Source organism: Lampetra planeri, chromosome 5, assembly GCF_965212315.1.
Source record: "Lampetra planeri chromosome 5, kcLamPlan1.2.h2, whole genome shotgun sequence".
Classification (NCBI taxonomy): domain Eukaryota; kingdom Metazoa; phylum Chordata; class Hyperoartia; order Petromyzontiformes; family Petromyzontidae; genus Lampetra; species Lampetra planeri.
In genome coordinates this window covers 1969544-1992533 of record NC_136111.1, presented here as the reverse complement: position 1 = coordinate 1992533, position 22990 = coordinate 1969544, and the positions used below count along the sequence as shown (strand labels likewise).

Sequence of the window (22990 nt, the reverse complement as noted above, 5' to 3'; positions counted from 1 at the left end):
ATTTTAGTTTCATACTGAATTTCAAATTGGAAACGTCGTGCAATACGCCTCCAGATAACCACATAATTTTACAAGTATCTTGTTTTATTGGAACTGTGATATGACTATTGGGATATAGCAATGCCAAATATTAATTCGTTGATAGATTACATTTATAATTTCATTTTGATAACTACATAATAAATTAGTTCGTATGGACTACATTGCTACATACCGTAAATCATCTGGAATTGTATAAACTTGCTTGAAATTTCTGATAAAAAGGAAATAACTCAGTAAAATCGTCGAAAAATTGGAACTAAATGGATAACAAAGTCCTCCTTATTTGGAAAAAAAGTCAGCAGATTATGTTCAAACATGTTACTCCTTTTCTAGAACATCTGAAACCTTGGGTGTCCTTGATTCTGAGTTCTCTTTTCCCCTCATATTTTTAGGTGGCGAGACGTTAACTACCTCACCCTTGACGCTTATATATTTGGATTTTGTATGTCTCTCTCTTCGTGGTCACGTCGATTTTTCTTCGGGTCCTCCGGTTTTTCCCTCCACATTTAGAAACACGCCTTTAGAGTATTTGCCTGATATAAATGTCCACATGGTAAGCCACTTGGTTGAGCTATCATTTGTGGCCAGGTCGCTTCTGAAAGAAAGCGATATAGCTCAGTGGGCCTTACCTGGTAAAATAATCAAGTTTAGTTTCAACATTGCAAAACCTCCTGCCTCCAACTGCGCAACATCTCCCACATCCACCACTTCCCATCAATTGCCTTTTGTCACCTATTGCCTTCACTGTCCCGTTCACCTTTATACGACTTACCCAAATCACTAAGCCTTCAAACTCCAGATAATCCAATTTTACACCACTGTATTTCTCACCGTACCTGTAATCAAGATCTCAATCCTAAAGCACCATCATTGACTCCCAAATGCTGGGCAACTGCGAGTTCACTTTTACAATCATCATTATTGTCCATACACTTACCTTCCTATCTCGTTTCCTCTCCTCCAGCAGCCAAGGTATTTTGTCAATATTTCCAACCCATCTCAAAATATAACCATTCGCGTCATGGTGGAGAATGTAAGTCACAAAATATATAAGGAGACAATGTCTCCATAATAATGAAAAGTATGTTTCTTCAAAACCCATCGGCCCCATGGCCTTCTGGGAATACAGGAGACCCTTTCAACAGCATTGATTCAATACAAAGTAAATCTACACTGGCTTCGATAAACATTGTCTCATCAGCAGAGGCAACCTTGTTTGAATCAATGCTGCTGAACTGTCAGATATAATCGGCAAGGATACTATCTTTTAAATATGGATCCAAATAATATGCTCTACTTACGCATTTAGTTATTCCCAACGCAACGACACATTATTATTTAGCGTGACGTATATTATATATATATATTTTTATCGAATTAGGGAAATATTCAATGAGAATAACTCCATGGCGAAGACCATCACAAACCTCACCTACGGTGCCTTGCTGTTGACTTTGTAGTCTGAACTTCCAAGTTGCTTACCCTATTCAAAGCGGCAAGCTGAATCTGTACGTCTGCTCAACTCCACCTCGGCCCCTGCCTATGTTTGATGTTTCTGCGGAGAGGGTCTGAGACAGACGCCTCTGCCTTTCCGCCTGGCGGAACCCATTTAGTTGCACAGTGGGACATCAACCCGCCGCCATCTTCTGTAGAATTGGCCATTGTAGCTCCAAAAAAATCAGCAGACAAAGCAGCGTCGGCAATCACGAGAATTGAACTTCACGTCGTCTTCCAGGGACACGAAACACGCTTCACACATGCACGCCTGTTAGTGCTGCCCAACAATTCTGATCCGTAAATGCAATGCTGAGATGTGATGATGGTTTGTCGGGATTGGTGATAGCCGAGGTGGTAAAGGCGAGCTCCTGAAATGTGTGCAAATGTTCATATTTGATGTCATAAATAAATAAATATCTAACCAAACCTGTCTGTTTGCTTCATGTGCATTGGCTACCAGAGCCCATGGCATCACAAACAAGTAATATACATAATACATGGGGCACAGATAAAAAAAAATTGTAACACCACAAAAATGGAGATTAAAAAAATCATGCAATGATGAACGTACGACATCAAAATCCACATTAAAGCATTAACGCCTTCCAGTCGGTGCGGTTCCACAGGGGTACTTTTTGCTATGCAATTAACGTAATTTTGCACATTTTTTCTTCTTCTTCCTTCCCTGCGATTCTGCAAAGAATTCGACTGCAAATAACGCGGGTGGGGTGATGGTGGTGGGGGAAGCGGCGCGCGCCGTTGCAGGGCGAGGAATTGGATCTTTCCGGAACCCCTCTGATTGACAGTCAATGCCGATTTCTGGCGAGCATTATGTATGCGTATCGCACACAGCCTGCAGTCCCGCCCCGCTGAGCCCATCCTCCTCCATCCCCCCCCCACCTTCGCACATGAGGTGTAATCAGCCACACGCAGGAAGCCAGTGATCTGTTTACCCGGGGGTAGAATTTTTTTTTTTACCAGGCTGTACTGCCCAAGGTAATATACGTGGGGTGCATTTTTAAGTTTCTTTATTCTCAGACAGTGTCTCATTAAATGTCTTTCAAACTCCGGAATATCATACTTGTTTTTTCGTTTGACATCTCTTACGCGTGGATATATGGCATGCGTAAATAGCGTACCACATATCCATGTGTGTTATATGTAAAGTGTTCGTACATGGCAATTGCTGCTGCACATTATGCTGAGGTTTTTTTTTAATACATGCTCTGTATGCAGTCGTTAGACTTCATGGTGTTTGAGCAATTATAGTTTTTTTTCTAAATATGATAATCACATATTAAAAAATCCGAAATATTTTCTCAATTATCCAGTAAAAATGCAAAAAAAATATTAATATAACACCGCTGATGCAATTAATCTTCCCAATGAACAACAAATGGACTCACGACATAAAATGTTCGTTTTGCTATGGTGAAATGTGAAACTTCGCTTCAGCAATGCTCATAATGAGCGACACTCTCATTGCGCATATTAATAATACTCCTCATTCAGTCACCATAGTGATGGTGGCAGAGACATTTTATCTTTCCCTGTCTTTCCCCCCCTTGTCATCATTATCTGCTGTGCCATCTGTTGGAGGGAATGAATTAGACCTCATTTGCATCCGTGATAAGTTAACCCCATAAGGAACAGCATAGACATGCCATTAGAAGTAGCATTTTTACAGCAGTTTCGTCACGACATCTTCTTTGTACTCAACAACCAAACTTGTATTTTCCTAAATACTTTCCACAACATCGTCCTGCGAGGAAGAGTATGCTTTGTTATTATTAGTTAAGGTAGAGACCAGAAAGAATGAATCTGCTGAAGTGGTAAACCACAAAATTAGAGTAAAATGGGCACAAAATGGCAGTCACGACTAAGGCATTTGCACCACTCAGAGTGTTTGAAGGATATCCCCCATTAATTCTACAACAATTATAATGTGGAGGGAGTTGGGGTGGTGGAATATTAATGTGCATACAAATAGATTTGGAAAATGAGTTTTAAATATTTATTAATTGATTGTGAGGCCATTTTGTGCTGCCCATGATTTCCCCTCACCAATTCGTATATAGCCAGTATTGTGGGAGCTGCCATAACGTTCAAACGTTTTTGAAAATTACGGCACAGATTCATAACATTGGTAGAAAAAACAGAAATGTTTCTCCTGAGCGGTTCATATATGGTGGGTTTCCTCACTGACGCCTCTACCAACATTTTCCAGAGACGTCTGTGATCGTTGAATATATGGTGAAGCATGGCCAAATCTAACGGCGTGGTTGGAACACCCATGGGCTTACTCGATATTTACCCTGGATCTGTTGGCGTCAGAAGAAGTGAGCTACCTTTGATTACCGGGGTAAATTGGGACAGACTGGACTCAAAAGAGACCTGGACGCTGGGTTCGATGCTTGCAAGACATTAACTGGACACTATCTTAGGTGCCCTCTTGTGGGTGGAACTCATAATTACACTTGCATTGCTGAACTTCCGTTTTGGCTTACATGTGAGAGTTGCAACATTCCCCACCAAAGGCTGATGTTTCTGGCAGTCGCCGTTCTTTAGAGACCGTTGCCTGAATTGTCAGCTTAATATATATACTTCGCATGTTCTGCAGATTATAATGCTCCGGAAAGTAATAAGCACCCCAACTTTTGGGGTCATTTTTAAAGGAAAAAACCCCAAAAGTTTTTTTGAGAAAAAACATCCCGGAAAAGCGAAAAACAAGGACATACAGTTATGAAATGTAGAATGTACGCTTGGAATTAAATAACACATAATACGAAGAATACAGTATATGTTATATATTGTAATAGATTTAATGATGAATGTGGTGAATGTTTTTGTGGGCATGTGTATCTCTGCCAATGTATTCTATTGGTATATTTGGACCCATAAATTCTGAATAATTATTTTCTTTTCAGCAGTTAATGTAGGTTATTTTATTCATGAATGTGTGAAGTAATACAAGGTGAGATATAGATACCAGACATTGGATTATTGTTGAATTTTGTTCGGACTCAACATTGCACGCAGGTGCATTGTTTTTTTTGTTTGCCTAAAAGGTGAAATCATTCTGCTGCCCTTTCCTGTGCAGATCAGAAGTCACTTGAAGCGACCTCAGAAGTACCTCTCTGGTATACACTTCCATGGACTGTTCTCTGCCCTGCGAGAGATCCGAATTGAAAATGCACATCAAGACATGGCACTGATTGCACATATGGGAAACCATTGGAGGGTTACAAAATATAAAAATAGGTAAAAAAATTGCACATTGTGTCTGCACTGCACATCCATGTTCACCTCGTAAATGGATTCAATGCACAGTTGCACAAATGTCATGTGACGAGTCAACCCACACGGGTGATACAGCAGCAGACACAACTATGCCCCACCCATTAAATGAATCAATAACTGTCCACTGTCATCGGTTGGCGAAGTGGGATTTATGTTCTTGGGTTAAAGCGTAGCAATTTTTTTACCAATTAATTGGGGGCATAAAAGGAGGCCAACACAGACACTTGTATGCATTATTTAACGTGTTCGCTGTATGCGCTTTGTCAAGGGTGCGGTCAGTGACATGCGGCGCAGAGTGCTCGCGCGCGTGCAGAAGAGAGGGACTGTGCAACCGTGCAAGGACTGGCTCAAGCAGCGGAAAGCCATGAGGCCACAGTGTAGAATAAAAACGGGACGCAAAGTTTGGAGCGTGAAATGTGCACCGCTGCAATTGGTTGTGGCCACGAGAACAATGCAAGGGCAGAAAATATATGTGCTTAAACACATTAGGTTTGCTGGAGACGCCAGTTGAAAAGCATCTTTTGGCTCCTGCAAAAGCACTGCTCTACCCCAACCTGCAATATACGCCACAAATCTCAGAGCTTTACTGCCCTGTGATTACCAAAGGGAAGATGTAAAAAAGGCTTGCATACAAGTGTAATGACAAAGTGACACCTGCTGGCTTGGAAAGGGTTTCACGGGTCCAGCCACAGAGGTAACAGCCAATCAGGGAAGGAGGCGTATCTGGGGAAAGGTAACAGGAGGGGTTAGCCGAGATGCTCTGGGAACCTGCTCGAAGGTTCCACGAGAGGGCGTGGCTGGAGGCGGGGCCTAGCCACGCCTGGGGGGATATAAGGGGGAGTGGACCCGGAGCTCGGGGCTCGTGTGTGAGGTCCTGGGTCCTGGCTGTGTCGCTGTTCACCGACATCTCTCTCCGTCGTGCGGCCACATGGAAGATCTCCTGCGTGGGTTCCATCGCCGTCATCGTCACTCCGCCAGCCAGCGGCGGAGACAAGTGAAGGCGAGAGGACTTCGCCGAGTGATCGGCTGTGCGTGTAGCCAGTAGAGGTGTTATTGCCTAGAGTTATAGTCAGTGAGAGGAAGAACCACTGTTGGCCTGTCTTGTGCCCAGTGTGAGAAATAAAGAAGTACCCTCTATACGACGTGTCGTGGAAGTCGCTCATTACACAAGTGCACGCACTGTGCACAATTGTGCAAAGCGATTACAGACACTTGAGGTCAGACATTGGTCCTGGAAAGAGTATGTTAATAAGTGCAGGTTAGCTGGAAAATTAGGAAATGTTACTTCACGGGGCAATACAATAATATCCACAGTTCTTGTATGTGCTTTCCACGGCAGTGTGGCCCAGGCTGCTCAATAAAAGTCAAGTGTCATCATTGCACTTTCATGATGTCACCCTCGTCAGTATTAATACATGCATAAAGTGATGTAACACCATTGGAACCTCCTTTGCCAGTAGCAAAATATGATAATTGTTTTTTCACCCTTTTATCTGGCAACAAAACTGACACCTAAATGCTTACCCCGAGCTCACATACTCTGATGGTTCATTGTCTTTGAGTTGTGCGCCTTTTGGCGTCATCTGATCCAACACCATGTGAGACGAGGCTCTAAGAAAAGCTGTCTTGGGTGTGGACCAATCAATTTCAAGGACAGTGCATACATTATCAGAGTTGTGTTTTTTGTTTGCATTCCGACCGCAGGTATTGTGGTCAATGCAAACATGACTCCTTGTAAAAAAAGGTGTCAGTTTTGTTGTCAGATAAAAGGGTAAAAAAACTATTATCGAAGTGATGTGACGAGAGCACTATGAAAAAGTGCATCACCTTTACTTTAAAAACGCGTTATTCTCATTGTGGGATAACAGCACAATGTCAGACAGCACTGGGTGCAATCATTATGAGTGTATCTACAAAACGCACACATCTCAAGATGCTATTCGTGTTTTTGAATTGCATCCTCCTTCACTTGGTATTGTAGTTTGACCATGAACTAGATGATTATGTGTTGAGTTGATTCAACAAGGGTTGACTTGCTTTGATAAAATGCGGGAATAGGATCGCTTTTTAACTTATTGATTTCTAGAGAATGTCAAAGCAACGACAGAAATGCAGGAAAGTCTCTCGGTAAGATGACCGTTGTTGACTTCCCACAAAGCGGGACTTATTTTATCTACCCCAGAATGATAGGCTGAGTTAACACCTGACCTTAACTTTCAGCTTGTGGATCTCTAGCGCTCTTCCACGATGCCATCCAGCCTGATCATTTGTAAAGCTAAAGGTACAGCCCCGCAATGCCTTGCTCACGTCACTGCTGGCGGATGGGTTTTCCGCTAGAATAAGCCCCTATAGAGAATATGTTGGCCTACTCTTCCACAATGAACAGACGTCTTGGAAGATTTGGGAGTACACCAGCCGCCGTCATTCGCCACTAAGTGGCGGTGAAGTCACCACAGCGCGCGTGCCAGGATAGGTGCACATTCAGGCCGCGTGAACTGTTGAAAGCTCGCTGCTGGCATGACTCCATGCGTTGACTGACAGATGACTGGCAGATGCACCACCTGTGTTCCCCTCTGTGCAAACTTGCTGAATTTTATCCGCCCAGCGCTCGCTCCGCTCGTTGTGGTGAGCGTCGCTCCTTCGCTGTTGTTGGAGTGCGACTCCCTCCAACTGCCCAGTAGCAGCGTCCTTCACGAGCCTCCTCCACAGAGGCTCATTTTGACACCGCTGGTCCACTCAGCCCCACACATCCTCCTGTAGCGCATCAGCTTCCACCTCTTCTCTAGCTCGTGCCGCGCCAGTTCTAGCCCCCTCTATCCGGCCAAACAAAAGCTGGTTGGGCATGCGGGCTACGTGACCCAGCCAGCAACAGACTTTTGGGCTAAGTGCTGTTAGCCAGCACGGCACACAAGAGGGGTGGATGGCCAGCACCACGGCCGACCGTCTTTGTCACCCTCGTGGCAATGTTTGCGCACCGCACCAAGAACTCATTTGAGGCTGAGTCGACCTAGGGGAGGAGGCCCAGGACCGGTTCAGATAATCGTCACTGGTGTTGGCCATGAGCGCGAATCGAACTCGGGTCGCCGGGTATCGTAGCGGAGCGTTCACGACACCGCACTTGACCACATACAACCCTGTCAATTGCCGTGTCTTGGTATATGCAATAGATGATATTTCAACAAACAAAAAAATCAATGTGTGCATACATTATTTTAGTCAATCCATTGCTGGATGTGCCATCGCCCGCGGCTCTTGGGGATTAATATCCGGGCCCTTGCTTCACGGCGATGATGGTCAGCGTGGTGGTGGTGGTGACAGGGGGGTCGGTGGCACGGAGCAGCAGACACGCGGGTCCCGGGCGATGTATTTTGCTGCACTGCCACCTGCTGACCGCAGAGCCCCGCAAGCGAAAGAAGGCTTCAACAACAACAACGACCCAGCCATTCGCTTACGAAGTGGCGGTGACGTCTCCACGGCGCGCTTGTGCCAGGCTATGTGCACTTTTAAGGCCGAGTGTTGAACGCCCGCTGGCAGGAGGTTACGGGACAGATCCTGCAGGTGCCGTGGGTCGACTGACTGAGATGACTGACCGATGCCAAATCTAGATTGACCGATGCCAAATCTAGATTGACCGATGCGCCAACTGTGCTCCCTACTGTGCCAACTTTGCTGTGTTTTTTCCGCCCGGCGCTCCGCTCGTTGTTGTGAGCGTCGCTCCTCTGCCCTCCGTTGTTGCTGGAGGGCGACTGCCTCCAACTGCCCAGTAGCAGCAGCGTCCTTCACGAGCCTCCTCCACAGAGGCCGATCTTGACACCGCTGGTACCAGTCATTGGCAAGTCCACTCAGCTCCACATCCTCCTGTAGCCAGGACCGGGTTAATATTTTGTAGGCCCCTGGGCTACAGGTACTGAGGCCCCCAGAAATATTTTCAAAAGGAAAACAAAGTGAAAGAAAAATAAAATTGTATTTTTTACAAAGCTAACAACAAATAAAGTTCAGCATTCACAGATGAAATAACTTTTCACTTAATCTCTGGAGGCCCCTGGGCTGCAGCTCCTAAAGTCCATGCCTTAATCCGGCCCTGCCTGTACCACATCACTCCATCTCATCTCTAGCCCGTGCCGTGCCCATTTAGCCCCCCTCTATCCGATCGAACAAAAGCTGTTTTGGCATGCGGTGGCTGGGCATGCGGGCGACATGACCCAGCCAACGCAGCCTTGCCTGCCGGAGGAGCTCACCCATGGGACGTGTCCACAGACGCGCGCGAGTCGTTCGCGAACACGTGGCATGAGTGGCACGGTGCCGTAATTTTATAAAACGCGCGTTGTGAACACATTCCTCCTGCGGAGGGAGCTGGTAGGAACGTTGGGTTGCTCGGTCAATGGCCAGGGTCAACGGCGGCGTGGTGTATTCCGCAAATACGCCCGACTGTGAGGGCGGGCACAAGCCGGCGTGAGTAGGTTAAACGTTGAGTTTTATAAGGGCACCACGGGGTGACCAGCCCCTCTCCACCCAGCCCCACCCCCCACCCAGCCCTCCCCACCCTCCCCACCCAGCCCCACCCCTCCCACCCCCCACCCTTCCCATCCAGCCCCTCCCCACCCTCCCCACTCAGCCCCTCCCCACCCAGCCCCTCCCTGCATGACGGACGTACGGACACAAAAATCCCGTGGGCTGGTGTAACCAGGAGGTTCCTACCAGTATTAATTTTGCCATACATGTCCACGTGATAAGCCACTTTGCTGAGCTGTCATTTGTGGCCATGGTCGCTTCTAAAAAACAAGGCAATTAGCTCAGTGGGGCTTTGCCTGGTAGCATGGGGATGGTTGAACAACATTTATATTTACGCGAACCCCAAAAAAACCTGTATTATTGATGAGTTTGGTCGCGAAAGCCTACGTGTTAAACTAGATGGTTTAGTGTTGAATGTCTGTGTTTGGGTGATGTGTTTGCCCCTTTTCTTGTACTTTGCACTCCGTTCTGACCCCGTGCCCTCCTGTACATCTGTGCTAAAGAGCTTTGCAGCTCATCGGATTCCCCCTCCAGTTGTGGATAAAGTTGCACGTTGACGACAAGCAGCAACTCCAGCGCGTGCGGACCGCCGCCGTCACGTGACGACCCAGACCCGCGAGTCACGTGATCCCCTCCCCCGCCCGCGAGTCACGTGATAATCCGGGGGTCGCGCGCGCCCGCGAGTCACGTGACAGCCAGGATCACGTGGTTGTCGTCGCGCGCTCAGCATGGCCGGCTTGGGGATGGTGTCGCTGCTGCTCTTACTTCTGGGTGAGGACGGCGCGTCCCGGGGGTCCGAGACTCCCCGTGTCCCCCAGCGTCTCCCCGTGTCCCCCGTGTCTCTTTTGTCTCCCCGTGTCCTCATATCCCAGTGTCCCCCAGTGTCTCCCCTTGTCCCTCCGTGTCCTCATATCCCCGTGTCTCCCCGTGTTTCCCCTTGTCTCTTACGTCTCCACGTGTCATCACGTGTATCCCCCTGTCCTCATATCCCCGGTGTCTCCCCGTGTCCTCATATCCCCCCATGCCCCCCAGTGTCTCCCCGTGTCCCCCAATATCTCCCCGTGTCCTCATATCCCCCCATGCCCCCCAGCGTCTCCCCGTGTCCCCCACTGTATCCCCGTGTCCCCCACTGTATCACCGTGTCCCCAATGTCTCCCCGTGTCATATCCCCCCCGTGTTCCCCAGCGTCTCCACGTGTCCCTAATGTCTCCCCGTGTCATATCCCCCGTGTCCCCCAGCGTCTCCCCGTGTTTGCGTCTCCTTTGCCCGCGGTCTCCCCGTGCCTCTGGCGTCTCCCTGTGGGTGCGTTGACCTGGGCCCAGCCGAGAGCGCCTTTCGCCGCCCGTTGCAATTGATTCACGGTTCGAATCCAGTGGCCGCCCTGAATATTACTGTGAATGTAATAACCTTTTGACTTAAAACTTTCGTGACTGCAGGAATTCATATTCTCGGTCTTCATCAGTCTCCACCTGATGAAGACCGCTTGTGTTGTGATCGAAACGTCGTGGGTTTTTCCTTTTATTATTTTCAATTAAAAAAAATCATTTGTTTTTATTATTTACCAAAAGTTTTAACGTTACTTTACCGAAAGAACCAAGAATATTTTGTAATAACCATTATACACTGCCTCTCAGTGGGCGTTAAATCGACGTAATTCGCAAGAGTTAGCCATTGTGTACTGGCGTCGTGGTCGACATTTGCCACATTCGAAAATTGGCCCGCAAATGACTCAATTTGGATGACGCGTGGAAATAATGGTGCCCTTCCTTGCAGACCCGTGCCCGAATCGCGGGACAAGCGCGGAGTTCACACTCAGCTGATACCGGGGGTGCCATTTCAAACGTTTGAGATGTCATGTAAAGCCCCGCATTAATAACTAAACATCTCTCTCTCCCTGCGTCTCCCTGTGGTTCTCCGTCATCCCTTGTCTCCCTGTGTGTCCCGTGTGTCTCTGGAACTACGTTCGGCTCTCGGTTCGTCTTCGCCGTCTGCTTTGTGTGTCCCGTGTGTCTCTTATGTTCCAGTTATTGTGTTCCTCCTGTCTCTAACAACATTTTCTGTCGTGTTTTGTCGCCAGTCTGTTGTGTAATACCTCAAATGTCGTGCCTCGTGTCCCTCTCACGAGTCGCGTGATTCTCGTCCCGTGTGTTGTAGTTCGGTTGTCGGTAAATGTTTATAACAGAGAGTGGTTATAAAAAAAAACATAAGAATAGGTTTTACACTTTCTGGCAATAAAACAGACGTTAAGATGTTCAAACACAAAGTAGAAACATTGAACAAGGAATCAAGTTCGCATTTAACCACACGTACTTATGGTGAACCTGCAAACAAACATGCTCTGATGATATATGCATTGTTTATTTTACCTTCTTTAGGACCTAGTCTCACCAGTGTCAGAGCAGAGAACGCTGAAACGCGAACAATACAAAGACGATGCACTATCAAGAGCGTTTATAGCTGGGGGTGAGCAGCCATGAAATGGGACCTACTTTAATAGTGGCAAGAATGTCCCCAGAGAGTAGTTACTCACACGTTTGCCACAAGTTGGGACACGTTATGTGACGCAACTGCCCTCGGCGTTTGTAACAAGGTGGTGTCCTGCACAGGGCTACTATACAGATCGTCCCCGAGTTACGATGGTCCGACTTACGATATTTCGATCCTACGATCGCGATACGATACGTTCAATGCCTGTTAAAAGTTTCTATAGCAGATAGGATTGTTTCCTGAAACAACTTTCTATTAAATTGCAGTTCATATAGGTAGGCTAAGAATTTACCTTGTTTTTTTTGTTTACATTTACTGTGCAATACAGTATTGTAATTAATAAATACATATAGTTTATACAGTACGGTACTGAAAATTGCTCTGTTTTGCTAAATTATCACCATTCTTTACGACTCCTGGGTAGGCTAGGCCATCTTCGACTTACGATATTTTTTACTTATGATGGGGTCGTCGTAACGCATCTCCCATCATAAGTAGAGGACTACCTGTATGAGGTTTTTGTGATGTGCAGTCCATTTAACCAAAAACTCTTATTCTCTACTGCACAGTAACCATTCGATCGACAGGGCAAGTGTGGTCGGCGTAAATTGTGGGTACAGTAATTTCCAATTCTGTCGATGTATTTCCTGATGGTGGAGACCAGTGCACCAGCGGTGGCGTGATTGCAACTTACAGACTTTTAAAGATTCAACCAAAAACGCCCAAATTGTAACTGCAGGCAGTGGGTGTGTGGATGCCGTGTTTACTTGTGATAGTTTGTGAAACTACTCACTTCCTACTTGACTTTTCCTTGTCATTCCTCGTGAGTGGTAAGTACAGTATTGTACTGGACCGGTTGGAATCTACAAACATGAATCTGTCTGATTTGAGTTTCAGATGGGCACAAGTGTGTCTTTGAAAGCTGGTATAACACTCGTGTTTGATTTAATCTCCATATATCATACTTTCCTAAACTGTGCTGGTTAAACAGGTAGAATTGTATTTCATGACAACTGTATACATTGAAGATATCTTATTGGGTTTTTTTTCTATGAAAGCCTCAACGAGTCTCAAGACTATTTTTCAGGACTCCTGCTTTGGGATGTTTTGCCAATTCCATGAATGAGTGGCTTCATGTGGGAGACAACTTAGTTGCATAAGGCACTAAGCCCCACACGGATGGATTCAGTCCATTCATGTTTTTTTCAATCGTATGTTTTGTGATTGGGAAGGAAATTTTAAAAACCCAGAGAAGAGACCCACACACATGGGAGGTTCGTAATATAGATTGGTTTGGAGTTTACTTGCAGTTTTACCTCCTGGTCACTGCGAGCCCTTGCAGGTGGCTGTTCCAAATGCACGATCTCTGTGATTCACCAGCTCTGTTTCCTTGTGCAGCATTGCAGACACGTGTCACTTCACAAGGAATACAAAATAAAATGTACAGAGATTTGTTTCCCCTTCGATATGATCTATCCGCACGTGATGCCACGGCATCGTTCTGCAGTCGCACGTTACCCAAGAACATGGGGACGTGAAAGGGAGATGTGGGCACAGTGATAGGAGTACAGTGCAAAAGAATGTTACATTGAAGTTGTTGCTCTGCATATATATCGGCAATGCGAAAAGTGCAAAAGAAATGTGAAGACATTGTGTGGATGGACCAATATCAAAGTTTCAACATAACTCGACTGAAAAGCAGCTGCTAAACACCCCCATCCAAAAGCTCCCCCGCTTTAGACTTTGGATATTTTCTCTTCGGTTTAACTTAGATTTGACTTGAACTGGTAACTGCAGTTGTGTGGCAATTACTTTTCTCCAAATATTCTGAAATGTCCCATGTTAAACATTGCAACGCCATTGCTTCTGCTTTGCAGTGCAGTTGCAAATCACTGAACCTTTGTGGTCCGTCATAGCCGATTGTGTTAATACTGGAAATCGGTATACATTCGGCAGTCTTGTACAATGGCACATTTTATTTGTTCCTGTGTTTGTGTATCACTGCCACCACAGTATGACTAGATAATTTGTGTTTAATACCTGCTTTACTGGAGGACCTGACCTTTCCACCCTATCCATTACAGCCCAAGGAGCTTACTCAAAGCGGACAGCGGATCTTGGCAAGGGAATGCGTATTCTTGGCCTATTTATAAAAGAATAATAAGAGCATTTATCTATCCAGTAAAGTATCACTGAGTTTCAATACGGTTTCAGGAGTGTCTCGCTAATTATCGCAGTCGAGGGGCGTTTTTCCGCGTGCGTTTCCGTCAGAATGTCGTAACGTGCCAAATTAACCCTAGCCCCTCGGCTTTTAGCACACGTTCGCAGACGATCGTGTAATTCTCTCGTGGTCCAGTCTGCAACCACGCATCACCTTCCAGAAACGGATGTTCCCACTGTGTGCTGTCTGCAGCTTCGGCAGAGGCCAGGCCCTCGGTGGACTCGGTGGTGGATCCACCGAAGTTTGGAGATGTCTACCACATCTCGGGTAAGTGCCGCCCGTGAGTGGCTATACATATGTTAAACTTTTTTTCGCACAGTACGCAGCCAACCGCGCTAATCGGAACTGACATGAGGTGTCCTCACAAATGGCTGTGTGTGGCGTGGGACTCGTAAGGGCGGCATGTGTTGTCTGCCTGTGTGCGCTCGACCTTCTGGTAGGGAGCAGTGGCACTCGTTAGCGTATTGTGCTACACACCCGGTGACCCGAGTTATTGTCGCCCATGGCCAACATGGGTGGTGATTGGCTGAACCGTCTCCTCTAGGTCGAATCAGCCTTAAATAAGTACCTTGTGCAGTATGTAAACATCAGCACTGGAGCGTCAAAGCTGGCTGGACTTCATGGTCGTCTTACCAATCCCTCGTGCACGTGCCAGCCGCCATATGTGCTCGCTAATAGCACTTTCCCCCAAAAGTTTATACAGGCTACACAGGGGAATCCTTGTCCTTTGTGCTTATGCATGTGTGTGCAATTGTCCTCACAGGAGTGCTGCTGCTGCCCTACGCTGAGATCGAGGAGCCGTTCAAAGCCTGGTTCAACTTGAGTGGCAAAGCCAGCAGGATCGATTACTATGGTGGTACGGGGCACTATGGCAGTACAGGGCAGGGTCGAATACGTCCACTGTATGGAGCAGGCTTGAAAATTAAAACCGCATGAAGCTGGGTTGTTTATTAAGATCACAGAGCAAGGTTGAATATCGTGATGGTACAGACCTGATTTGAATACTTGGGTTGTATGGAGCAAAATCACAAACTACAGGCAGAACCTCACCTGTTTCATCACCGACACTCAAGTCTTCTCTTACCGAGGTTTCTGTATATCCGTTGGCGTGACCTTGATTCTGTAGGTCAGGTGCTCACGTACCAGCACGCCTCGGAGAAGGAGTTTGGCATCGCATACAAGATTACTCCTGAGACCACGGAGGATGTAGTGAACGTGAAGAAATGCTTCCAAATCAATGGCACCAGCGCCAGCCCTGTAGCCACCCAGGCCGTCATTCCAGATCTCACTGGCTTCCAGGTGCGTCTCTCAACTTGTTGGCATCATTCGCTTCACCATGAATCACCATCATCATCAGCCATGATCAATCCACTGCTGGGTTGAACGCCTCCTTAAACCATCGTCATCCTTCACGGTCTTGCAGTGCAGGACTTCATCCAGCATTTCTGCACAAGGTGATTTCATCGCTACATCTGCCTGGTGGATGTTCTCTCGAGCGTATACTCTCCCTTGAGTGTCAACCTGTTGATATAATAATACTCTTTATTTACACACAGATGGTTCAAGTATCAATTTAACTGTCTTAAAATCTTTTAGCCACCGCTCAGTCCAGCGTGTTTTGGAGTTACGCGCCGCTTCGAACTACGCGTGATCCACAAAAACCTTGCCTCCTAAATCACGGCACCAATGTGCTGGACGCGGCTCTGTTGTGTCTCGTCGCAAACAGCCGGCCGGCTCGGAGGTGCTCCACGGCCGGCACTGCACGGTGTGGAGAAACGTGACGTACCAGGGGAAGAAGAAGGCGACGTACACGCTGTGGGTGGGCACCACCGTCTCCGGGGAGCCTGAGCCTGTGCGTTACGAGATGCGCGGCTTCAACACCCTGCTGGGCTCCCACGTTGACAAGTACAACGTGGACTACCACACCATCAGTCACAAGGTGGACCCTGCCGTCTTCGAGCTTCCCAAAGGTGACAGCCACTGCTTTCCCATTAAACGTCCCGGTGTTCTGTACGTCAGATGTGGCAGTGCTACTGTAATATCACTCTCCCCCAGTCTTCACCCAAACCCAAGATACAACTTTTAGAAAAATCCAGATTTTCTTTTTTATTTAGGCAACCTCATTCATGCATTGATGATGTTATCTGAGCTGAGGTCAAACTTGGTGGAGCACACGGAGCAGCCGAATAACATTTTGCCATCAGAAGTGAGATTGTTAAGTGTCGCAGAGACCAGATGCACGGTGTAGATTCCACCACTCGATGAGCTTTGATTTCACCATCAAATGTGGTGATGCCAGGTATTTTTGACTACTTGCTCTTCAACCCTTGAAGACCACACTTGGAAACAAGCGCTAGGTGACAGCGCAGCGCGAGCGATCGGCTGATGTAGCTCCGTCCTCTCTCCTCCTCATCCCCGTGGACGCAGGCACCAAGTGTGTCGGGTTCCCAGGCCCAGGGGCCGAGCACTCGCTGCTCGCCAATCCCATGGCGCAGTACGTGCCGAGCGAACCGAGCGCCGTGGACGACACCCACCAGCGTCTCTTCGAACACTTCACGAGCAAGCACGGGCGGGAGTACCCGCCGGGCAGCCATGAGCACGAGCGCAGGAAGACCAACTTTGTCCACAATCTCCGGTTTGGCTACCCTCGGCTCACAGTGCTGTAACTTGCTGACCCGCCCCTACTGGACTTGTGTGAAAAAGAGCTTCATAGCTGCATTGGATTCCTCCAGTCTAAATAAAGTTTATGATTTTGTCTCCGCACAGGCAAGTGCTGTGGTGGTGGACCAAGGATGTACGTGTGTTGTTACATCGCATATAATGCATTTGATTGAAGTAAATGCCTAAAGTCGTCTATTCGCGACCTCGTAACCCAGCGGATTTTTGGAATTTGGCATACCTTGCCACGATCCATAAAAACTTCCCTCCAAAGCGCTGGGTCGCCGGCGTGTGCCACCACGCCCCGCTCACAATGTTCCTACCGCGAGTCGAGCTTTCTGAAACAGCGGCACTTTGTTAGACGCCTTCGGCTCACGCTCGCGGTTACGTTCCAGGTTCGTCCACTCGGCGAATCGTGCCAACCGCACGTACACGCTGGCGCTGAACCACCTGGCTGACCGCTCGGTAGAGGAACTGGCGCTGATGCGGGGTCGCCAGAAACCCACGACCCCCAACAACGGCCGCCCCTTCCCGGCGCAGAACTACGTGAATGTGACGCCGCCAGACACCATGGACTGGAGGCTCTACGGTGCGCGCGCCGCTTACATGCCGAGCGTTCGTGCCCTCGTCGCAACTCTTGCGTCTTGCTCGGCGCCCACATGCACTGCCTGCTGATGCGTGATTTGCATTCTCTATGCACACCTCCGATTAGCACGGTTGGCTACGTACGGTGCGAAAGAAATTCGACAAACGTGTGATCTGTGCGCTGCGTGTGCGATTCACATGCTGTGTGCCTGCGCAGTGTACCTGTGCATGAGCTGTGTTCTCTGTGCTTGATGTTTCCTCTGTGTGTGCCAAATACGTGATCTATATATATAAATATCGGTGTGTGTGCGACGCATGCTGTGTGCCTGCGCTTGATTCATGTTCTCTGTGTGGCATGTGTTCTCTATGTTCTGCGTGTGTTGTGTGCCTGCTTGTTGCTATGCATGTGATGTCTTGTTTTCCTGCTTTCCAGTCCACGATATGTGTTCTCTATCCCTACTTGTTTTGCATTTGTTCTCCGTTCCGCAGGGGCCGTGACCCCCGTGAAGGATCAGGCTTGCTGTGGCTCGTGCTGGAGTTTCGCCACCACTGGGACACTGGAGGGGTCCCTCTTCCTCAAGGCAAACCCTCCCCTCCCCGAGTGCCTGAGCTGAGAGTGAATTACTTGCTAACCCCTACTCATTTCAAATTGTTGTTACTTATTTTTGGCCACATGAAGAAATTGTAACCACTAAGGTTATGCCACACGACCTATTAGCTCAAATAGAGGAAGAAGGCAGCATGGGGTGTCTCGTGGGGTCACCAATGCCACCCTAATTCCGCCGGCACCTTCCACTCAAAGTCCGCTTCTAAAAGCAGATTCTTGTGTTCGCAATATACGCATGGAATAACTGAGCCTGAGAATAGATGATTTACAACGTATCCGAATGATACACTTGAGTGACACTTAGGCTAATTGACTGGATACATTGTTACACATGGAACAGAAAACAACAAGAACACAGGAGAAGGCAACAGGGATAAGAAATAAAACATCGAAGCATGACCCTAAATTACTGGGGGTGGGGGCTGAGGAATTGCCGAACAGGAAAACCAGCGCAGCAGCTCGATTCGCTCCTAAATAAAGTGCGTGCGTGTGTTCTGACCTCGTTGGGTGAATGCAGCGGGACTGGTCAGCGAGTCTGGGAGGCGAACGCATCTGTTCGTTTAGGGAGAGTGGCCATTCAGTCCCCTTAGCACCTGCGTGGGGAAACTGGCCTCCGTGTGTGGCCAGCGACCGCATGAGGCCTACCACTTGGAAACGGCCCCGCAAACGATATTTATCCATCGCTGCAAACATCTTTATTCATCGCTGCTCCTAGAGGGGAATGTTTTCAACCTGGCACCAACACTGTGTTGATAATTTTAGTGCACCTGCTCACGTCTGTCAATGCATAGGCCTATTATAGGCCTATTCCAGTGAGAGTAGTAATTGATGCGCGTGCGTGTGTGCGCGTTTGTGGCATTTGGCAGTGCTATTGGCCCACCTTTAGCAATAACAGCACGACACAGCGATGGACACAACCAGATCTTGGGTCAGTTCTAATTATACCTGCAGCAGTATTGTTAGTTCAAATTACAGTGATACACTGATTGCAAATCATTACGAACGACACAATTACATTTGTAATTGATCCCAGGTCTGCATAGTATGCGTTTGGAGCTGTAACCTCATGCTGTAATGGAAGTGAAATAATACAATTCACGAACAGTGTGTTAAATACATATTTATCAATCCAGCCCACAGATGAAGGCCTCCCTTTGCCCGTGTCATTTACAGTGGACTTTTAGATTTTTTATTACTCTATTTTGCGGTACAACTCATAATGGAAATTTTACATTAAAACAGCCCAATTACATGCATACAGCATGTTTCCTACTGACTCTAAATGCGTATCTAGGTCTGCTTTTGTGCGTGCACGTGTATAGGTACACCAGTGAACCTGGGTATGTCTCGATACCTCCTGCATGCATGCATCCGTGTGCTTGAGTATGTGCGTACACTTATATTTGCGTGCGTGTGTTTACTTGTCTGTGCATGCGTGAGCTCGTGTGTGTGTGCGTGCGTGTGACAGACAGGGCAGCTGATCCGCCTGTCGCAGCAGATGCTCGTCGACTGCACGTGGGGGTTCGGAAACAATGCGTGCGACGGTGGGGAGGAGTGGCGCGCCTTCGAGTGGATCATGAAGCACGGAGGCATCTCCACCGCGGACACCTATGGGCCCTACCAGGGACAGGTGCGTGCGCCGTTTTGCTCTGCCGCTCGACCCAGTCAAGTTCATCATTGTCATCTGCCATGGTCCATCCACCGCTGGTTGAAGTTCCCCTCAAGCTGTCGCCATCCCGTGTGGAACTGCGATGTAACAATCCACCTAGAAACCTGCACACCAGCCGATTTAATCGCTCCCATCTCGACAGTGAGGTCAATGTGGTTGTTTTCATCGTCCTACTGCCTAAAATAACATGGTGCTCAGTTTTTACTCGTTTGAGTTGGTGGCATCTCAGATGTCTTATGAGTTTGCGTTCATCCACTGTCACTGTGGTGGCATTGAGAGTTTCGCTGCTGCTGCCTTGTCACCCCACGCAGAACGGCTTCTGCCACTACAATGAGACGGAGCACGTGGCGCGCATAGACCACTACGTGAATGTGACGTCGGGCGACGAACAGGCGCTCCGTTTGGCCATTTTCAAGAACGGCCCTGTGGCCGTGAGCATCGACGCCGGCCACCTCTCCTTCGCCTTCTACAGCAACGGCGTCTACTACGAGCCAAAGTGCCGTAAGTGACCCTCACAAAATGTTCCGCGAGCTCCAACTCGTGTCGCGCTGCTTGAGGTGACGTGGGTGGAGAATTTCATCCTTCATCGACTGGTAGCGATTCCTTGCCTGCACGATACGTGCATAGGTTTGTGTGTTTAAGGAATTCCTTTTTTGGGAGGTAGCCAGGTGGCTCAGAGGTCAGAGCTCTCAACTTGCACTGCACAGATGTTGTGATTTTAATGAGTTTCAACCACCTGTAATTAAATCGGGTTCTCTATTGCAGTGAGGTTAAGGTTTGAGCCCAAACACCAAATGTTTTAGTAACTTAACTTGAATACATTCCAGCTCCTGAGAATTAAAATTGTCAGTTTGACTGTCATGCAATCAATATTACTGTGTAGCGGGGTGGGTGGGTGGGAAAGGTGCTGGTGCCTACCACTGAAGGGATCTCAGAGGTAGCTTTATGGTACCTCCTTCTGTGGACCATTCTTTTTGCTTGGTATAACATTTCACCCAAGCATACCATCAACCTCGTTAAAAGTTTCCAAAATGTTTCCGATCGTTTTCCTCTGGCTATAGAGGGAAGAGAGGCTGAGAGGAGGTGGGGGGGGGTGAGTGAGGGAGGGGAATGAAGTGGGAGAGTGTCCGAGGCCACGTTTCCTGCACGGCTCGCGACGAGCCGAGCTAAGAAACGAGCCGCGCCGGGTCGTAATAACAGCCCAGCGCAGCTAGCATCGACTCCCCGGTGGCCGTAGAAACCGTAGCGTGTGTGTGTGTCCTCTGCCCCCGTTTGCACCCCCCCCCTTCCCGCGCCTGCAGACAGCAAGGTGGACGACCTCAATCACGCGGTGCTGGGGGTGGGCTACGGCACGCTGGACGGGGAGGCCTATTGGCTCGTCAAGAACTCGTGGTCTACGTACTGGGGCAACGACGGCTACGTGCTCATGTCCACGCGCGACAACAACTGCGGCGTCACCACGGACGCCTCCTATGCCGTGCTGGCCTGATTGCGCCAGCTTCGTCCCGATCGTGAGCAGAGCCACTCGCTCACCCCCAATCCGTTGGAATCGGCTTGAGAAGATACGATTAATCTCGACACCATTTTGCCGATCGCAGCTGCTCTCCAATGCCATTGAGTTTTTGTCCGCATGAGGCACTTTTCTGCCATAGTATCGTTCAAAATACATTTCACTGATTTCGTGTGGTTTGTTTAATTTTCTGATCTTGGGTGATTGTGATAGTTTTGTATTCTGAATTGGGTGTGGTTTTGGTGTCAGGGGTTGTTGTCTTTTGAATATTTTTTTTATTTGTGGGACATTGTCATGAAAATATTAAGCGCTGTTTTAATGAACGTGCATGATTTCGAAGGTATGTTGTTAGCCTTATACAATCTTGCACATGTTTTATTAACCTCATCAGATGTCCGAATATTAAAAAAATGAAAAGCGCAATGTCAAATCCGTTGAAATTACACAATCTTGTCGGTCAATCAAAGCAGATTACGTTTTAAAAGATTGCACATACAGCCATATGCTATATGCAGCATTGACACATTAAAGAGCATGGATAGTGATAATAATTGTAAAAGTATGAAACATATTGCCTGTGCTTCCATTGAAATATTCTCAGAAGTCTCATACAAGTGCTTCGGGGTTTTTTAGTCGTAAATACATCCCAGCACTCGTCTGTAAAATAGTAAGGATAGATCTATGCCGTCGTTCCCGATAATGGAAAGTGGAATTTGTGTTCCTTAAGCACCGGTCAACAAGTGGTGTTCATGAATTGAGAGAATGAGGATACGTGTGCTAGATCATCGTATTTGGTGATTGGCCTCCTTTAATCTTCTCAAAAGTGTTGCCTTTTCTCAAAGTGTCGGAATGTCCTGAGTTATCTTGAAATCGATGACGAGGTGTGAATAATTTTTAAGATTACAAAGCGAATAAAGGATTTTTGAAACATGTCGCACTTGTAGTTTGTAACTTAAATCTTCACCGGTGACTCTGATGGCGAGGGTGGGTTCAAACTGGGTTTCTGGCTGGCGTTGCGTGAACGTCGCATGCTTTACTACGTTAATCGAAACACCTTCACACGACTGCTGCTGTGCTTGACAAGACAATGGCTTGTAGTGCTCTCTACCCCGTGGGCCGTAGTGCTTTTCTTGATGCCTCTGGAGCAGAGTTGGCCCTGTGCAACTCGGGAGTGACGAGGCCGGCCTGCTCGGCGCTTCTCGTTGCCTTCACAACAGCAAAACACGACGTTTGGCGTGTGTGACTATTGTTTTGGAGACCTTTGCTGCCAATTAATTGAACGTTCTTTAGTTGAACTTGGTTTTCCCAGGATCATCCTCTCTGAGGTTGTTGTTTAAAGATTTCCCAGGGCATCAAATGTTCGTTTTTTTTCAGTCGCACAACAAGACACACTGAAGACGATGCATTTACATGGAGTTCCCCCCCCCCCCCTCTTCGATATTGATATTGAAAACAAATTTCTTTAGAACTGCTTTTTGTGTGAAGTTGTCCTTCCCCCGCACCTCCGATGAGTTTAAGTTTAATTTATACGGTATAGCCATGTGAGCCATTCGGCTCTTGAATCGGGTGCAACCGCAAAAAACAAAGACATGAACAAGAAAACATCTTAATGTGACTATGCGCAAACAGAAAAATCCAGGAAAAAACTGCAAAGTCTTCCAGAAAAAAAAGCACCGTACACCAATACTGTGCAAAAATCCCAGTGGGGTGCACGTCAAACAACAACAACCACAAGACAACTTAGATTAAAGCCATCATTCTAACTCCATACTACAACAAACAAACATGGCCAAACCAAAAAAACGCTTTCGAAATCAAAATAAAGCCATAAAAGCAATGTAACAGTGATCATAGGAACTGTGACCGAAATTTCACAATTAACGACAAACAACATGTACCATC

General features: G+C 47.5%; 1 protein-coding gene across 1 annotated transcript; it reads left to right on the top strand.

Moving 5' to 3' along the window:
• Nucleotides 1-10002: 10002 nt before the first annotated feature.
• Nucleotides 10003-22020, top strand: LOC144718634 (digestive cysteine proteinase 2-like). Its single transcript, XM_078594035.1, has 11 exons — nucleotides 10003-10122; nucleotides 14252-14326; nucleotides 14823-14915; nucleotides 15186-15358; nucleotides 15786-16029; nucleotides 16487-16694; nucleotides 17113-17306; nucleotides 17792-17883; nucleotides 19378-19539; nucleotides 19890-20079; nucleotides 20880-22020. The coding sequence occupies exons 1-11, from the start codon at nucleotides 10080-10082 to the stop codon at nucleotides 21065-21067; spliced, it is 1662 nt and encodes a 553-aa protein (XP_078450161.1). The 5' UTR covers nucleotides 10003-10079; the 3' UTR covers nucleotides 21068-22020.
• Nucleotides 22021-22990: the final 970 nt, after the last annotated feature.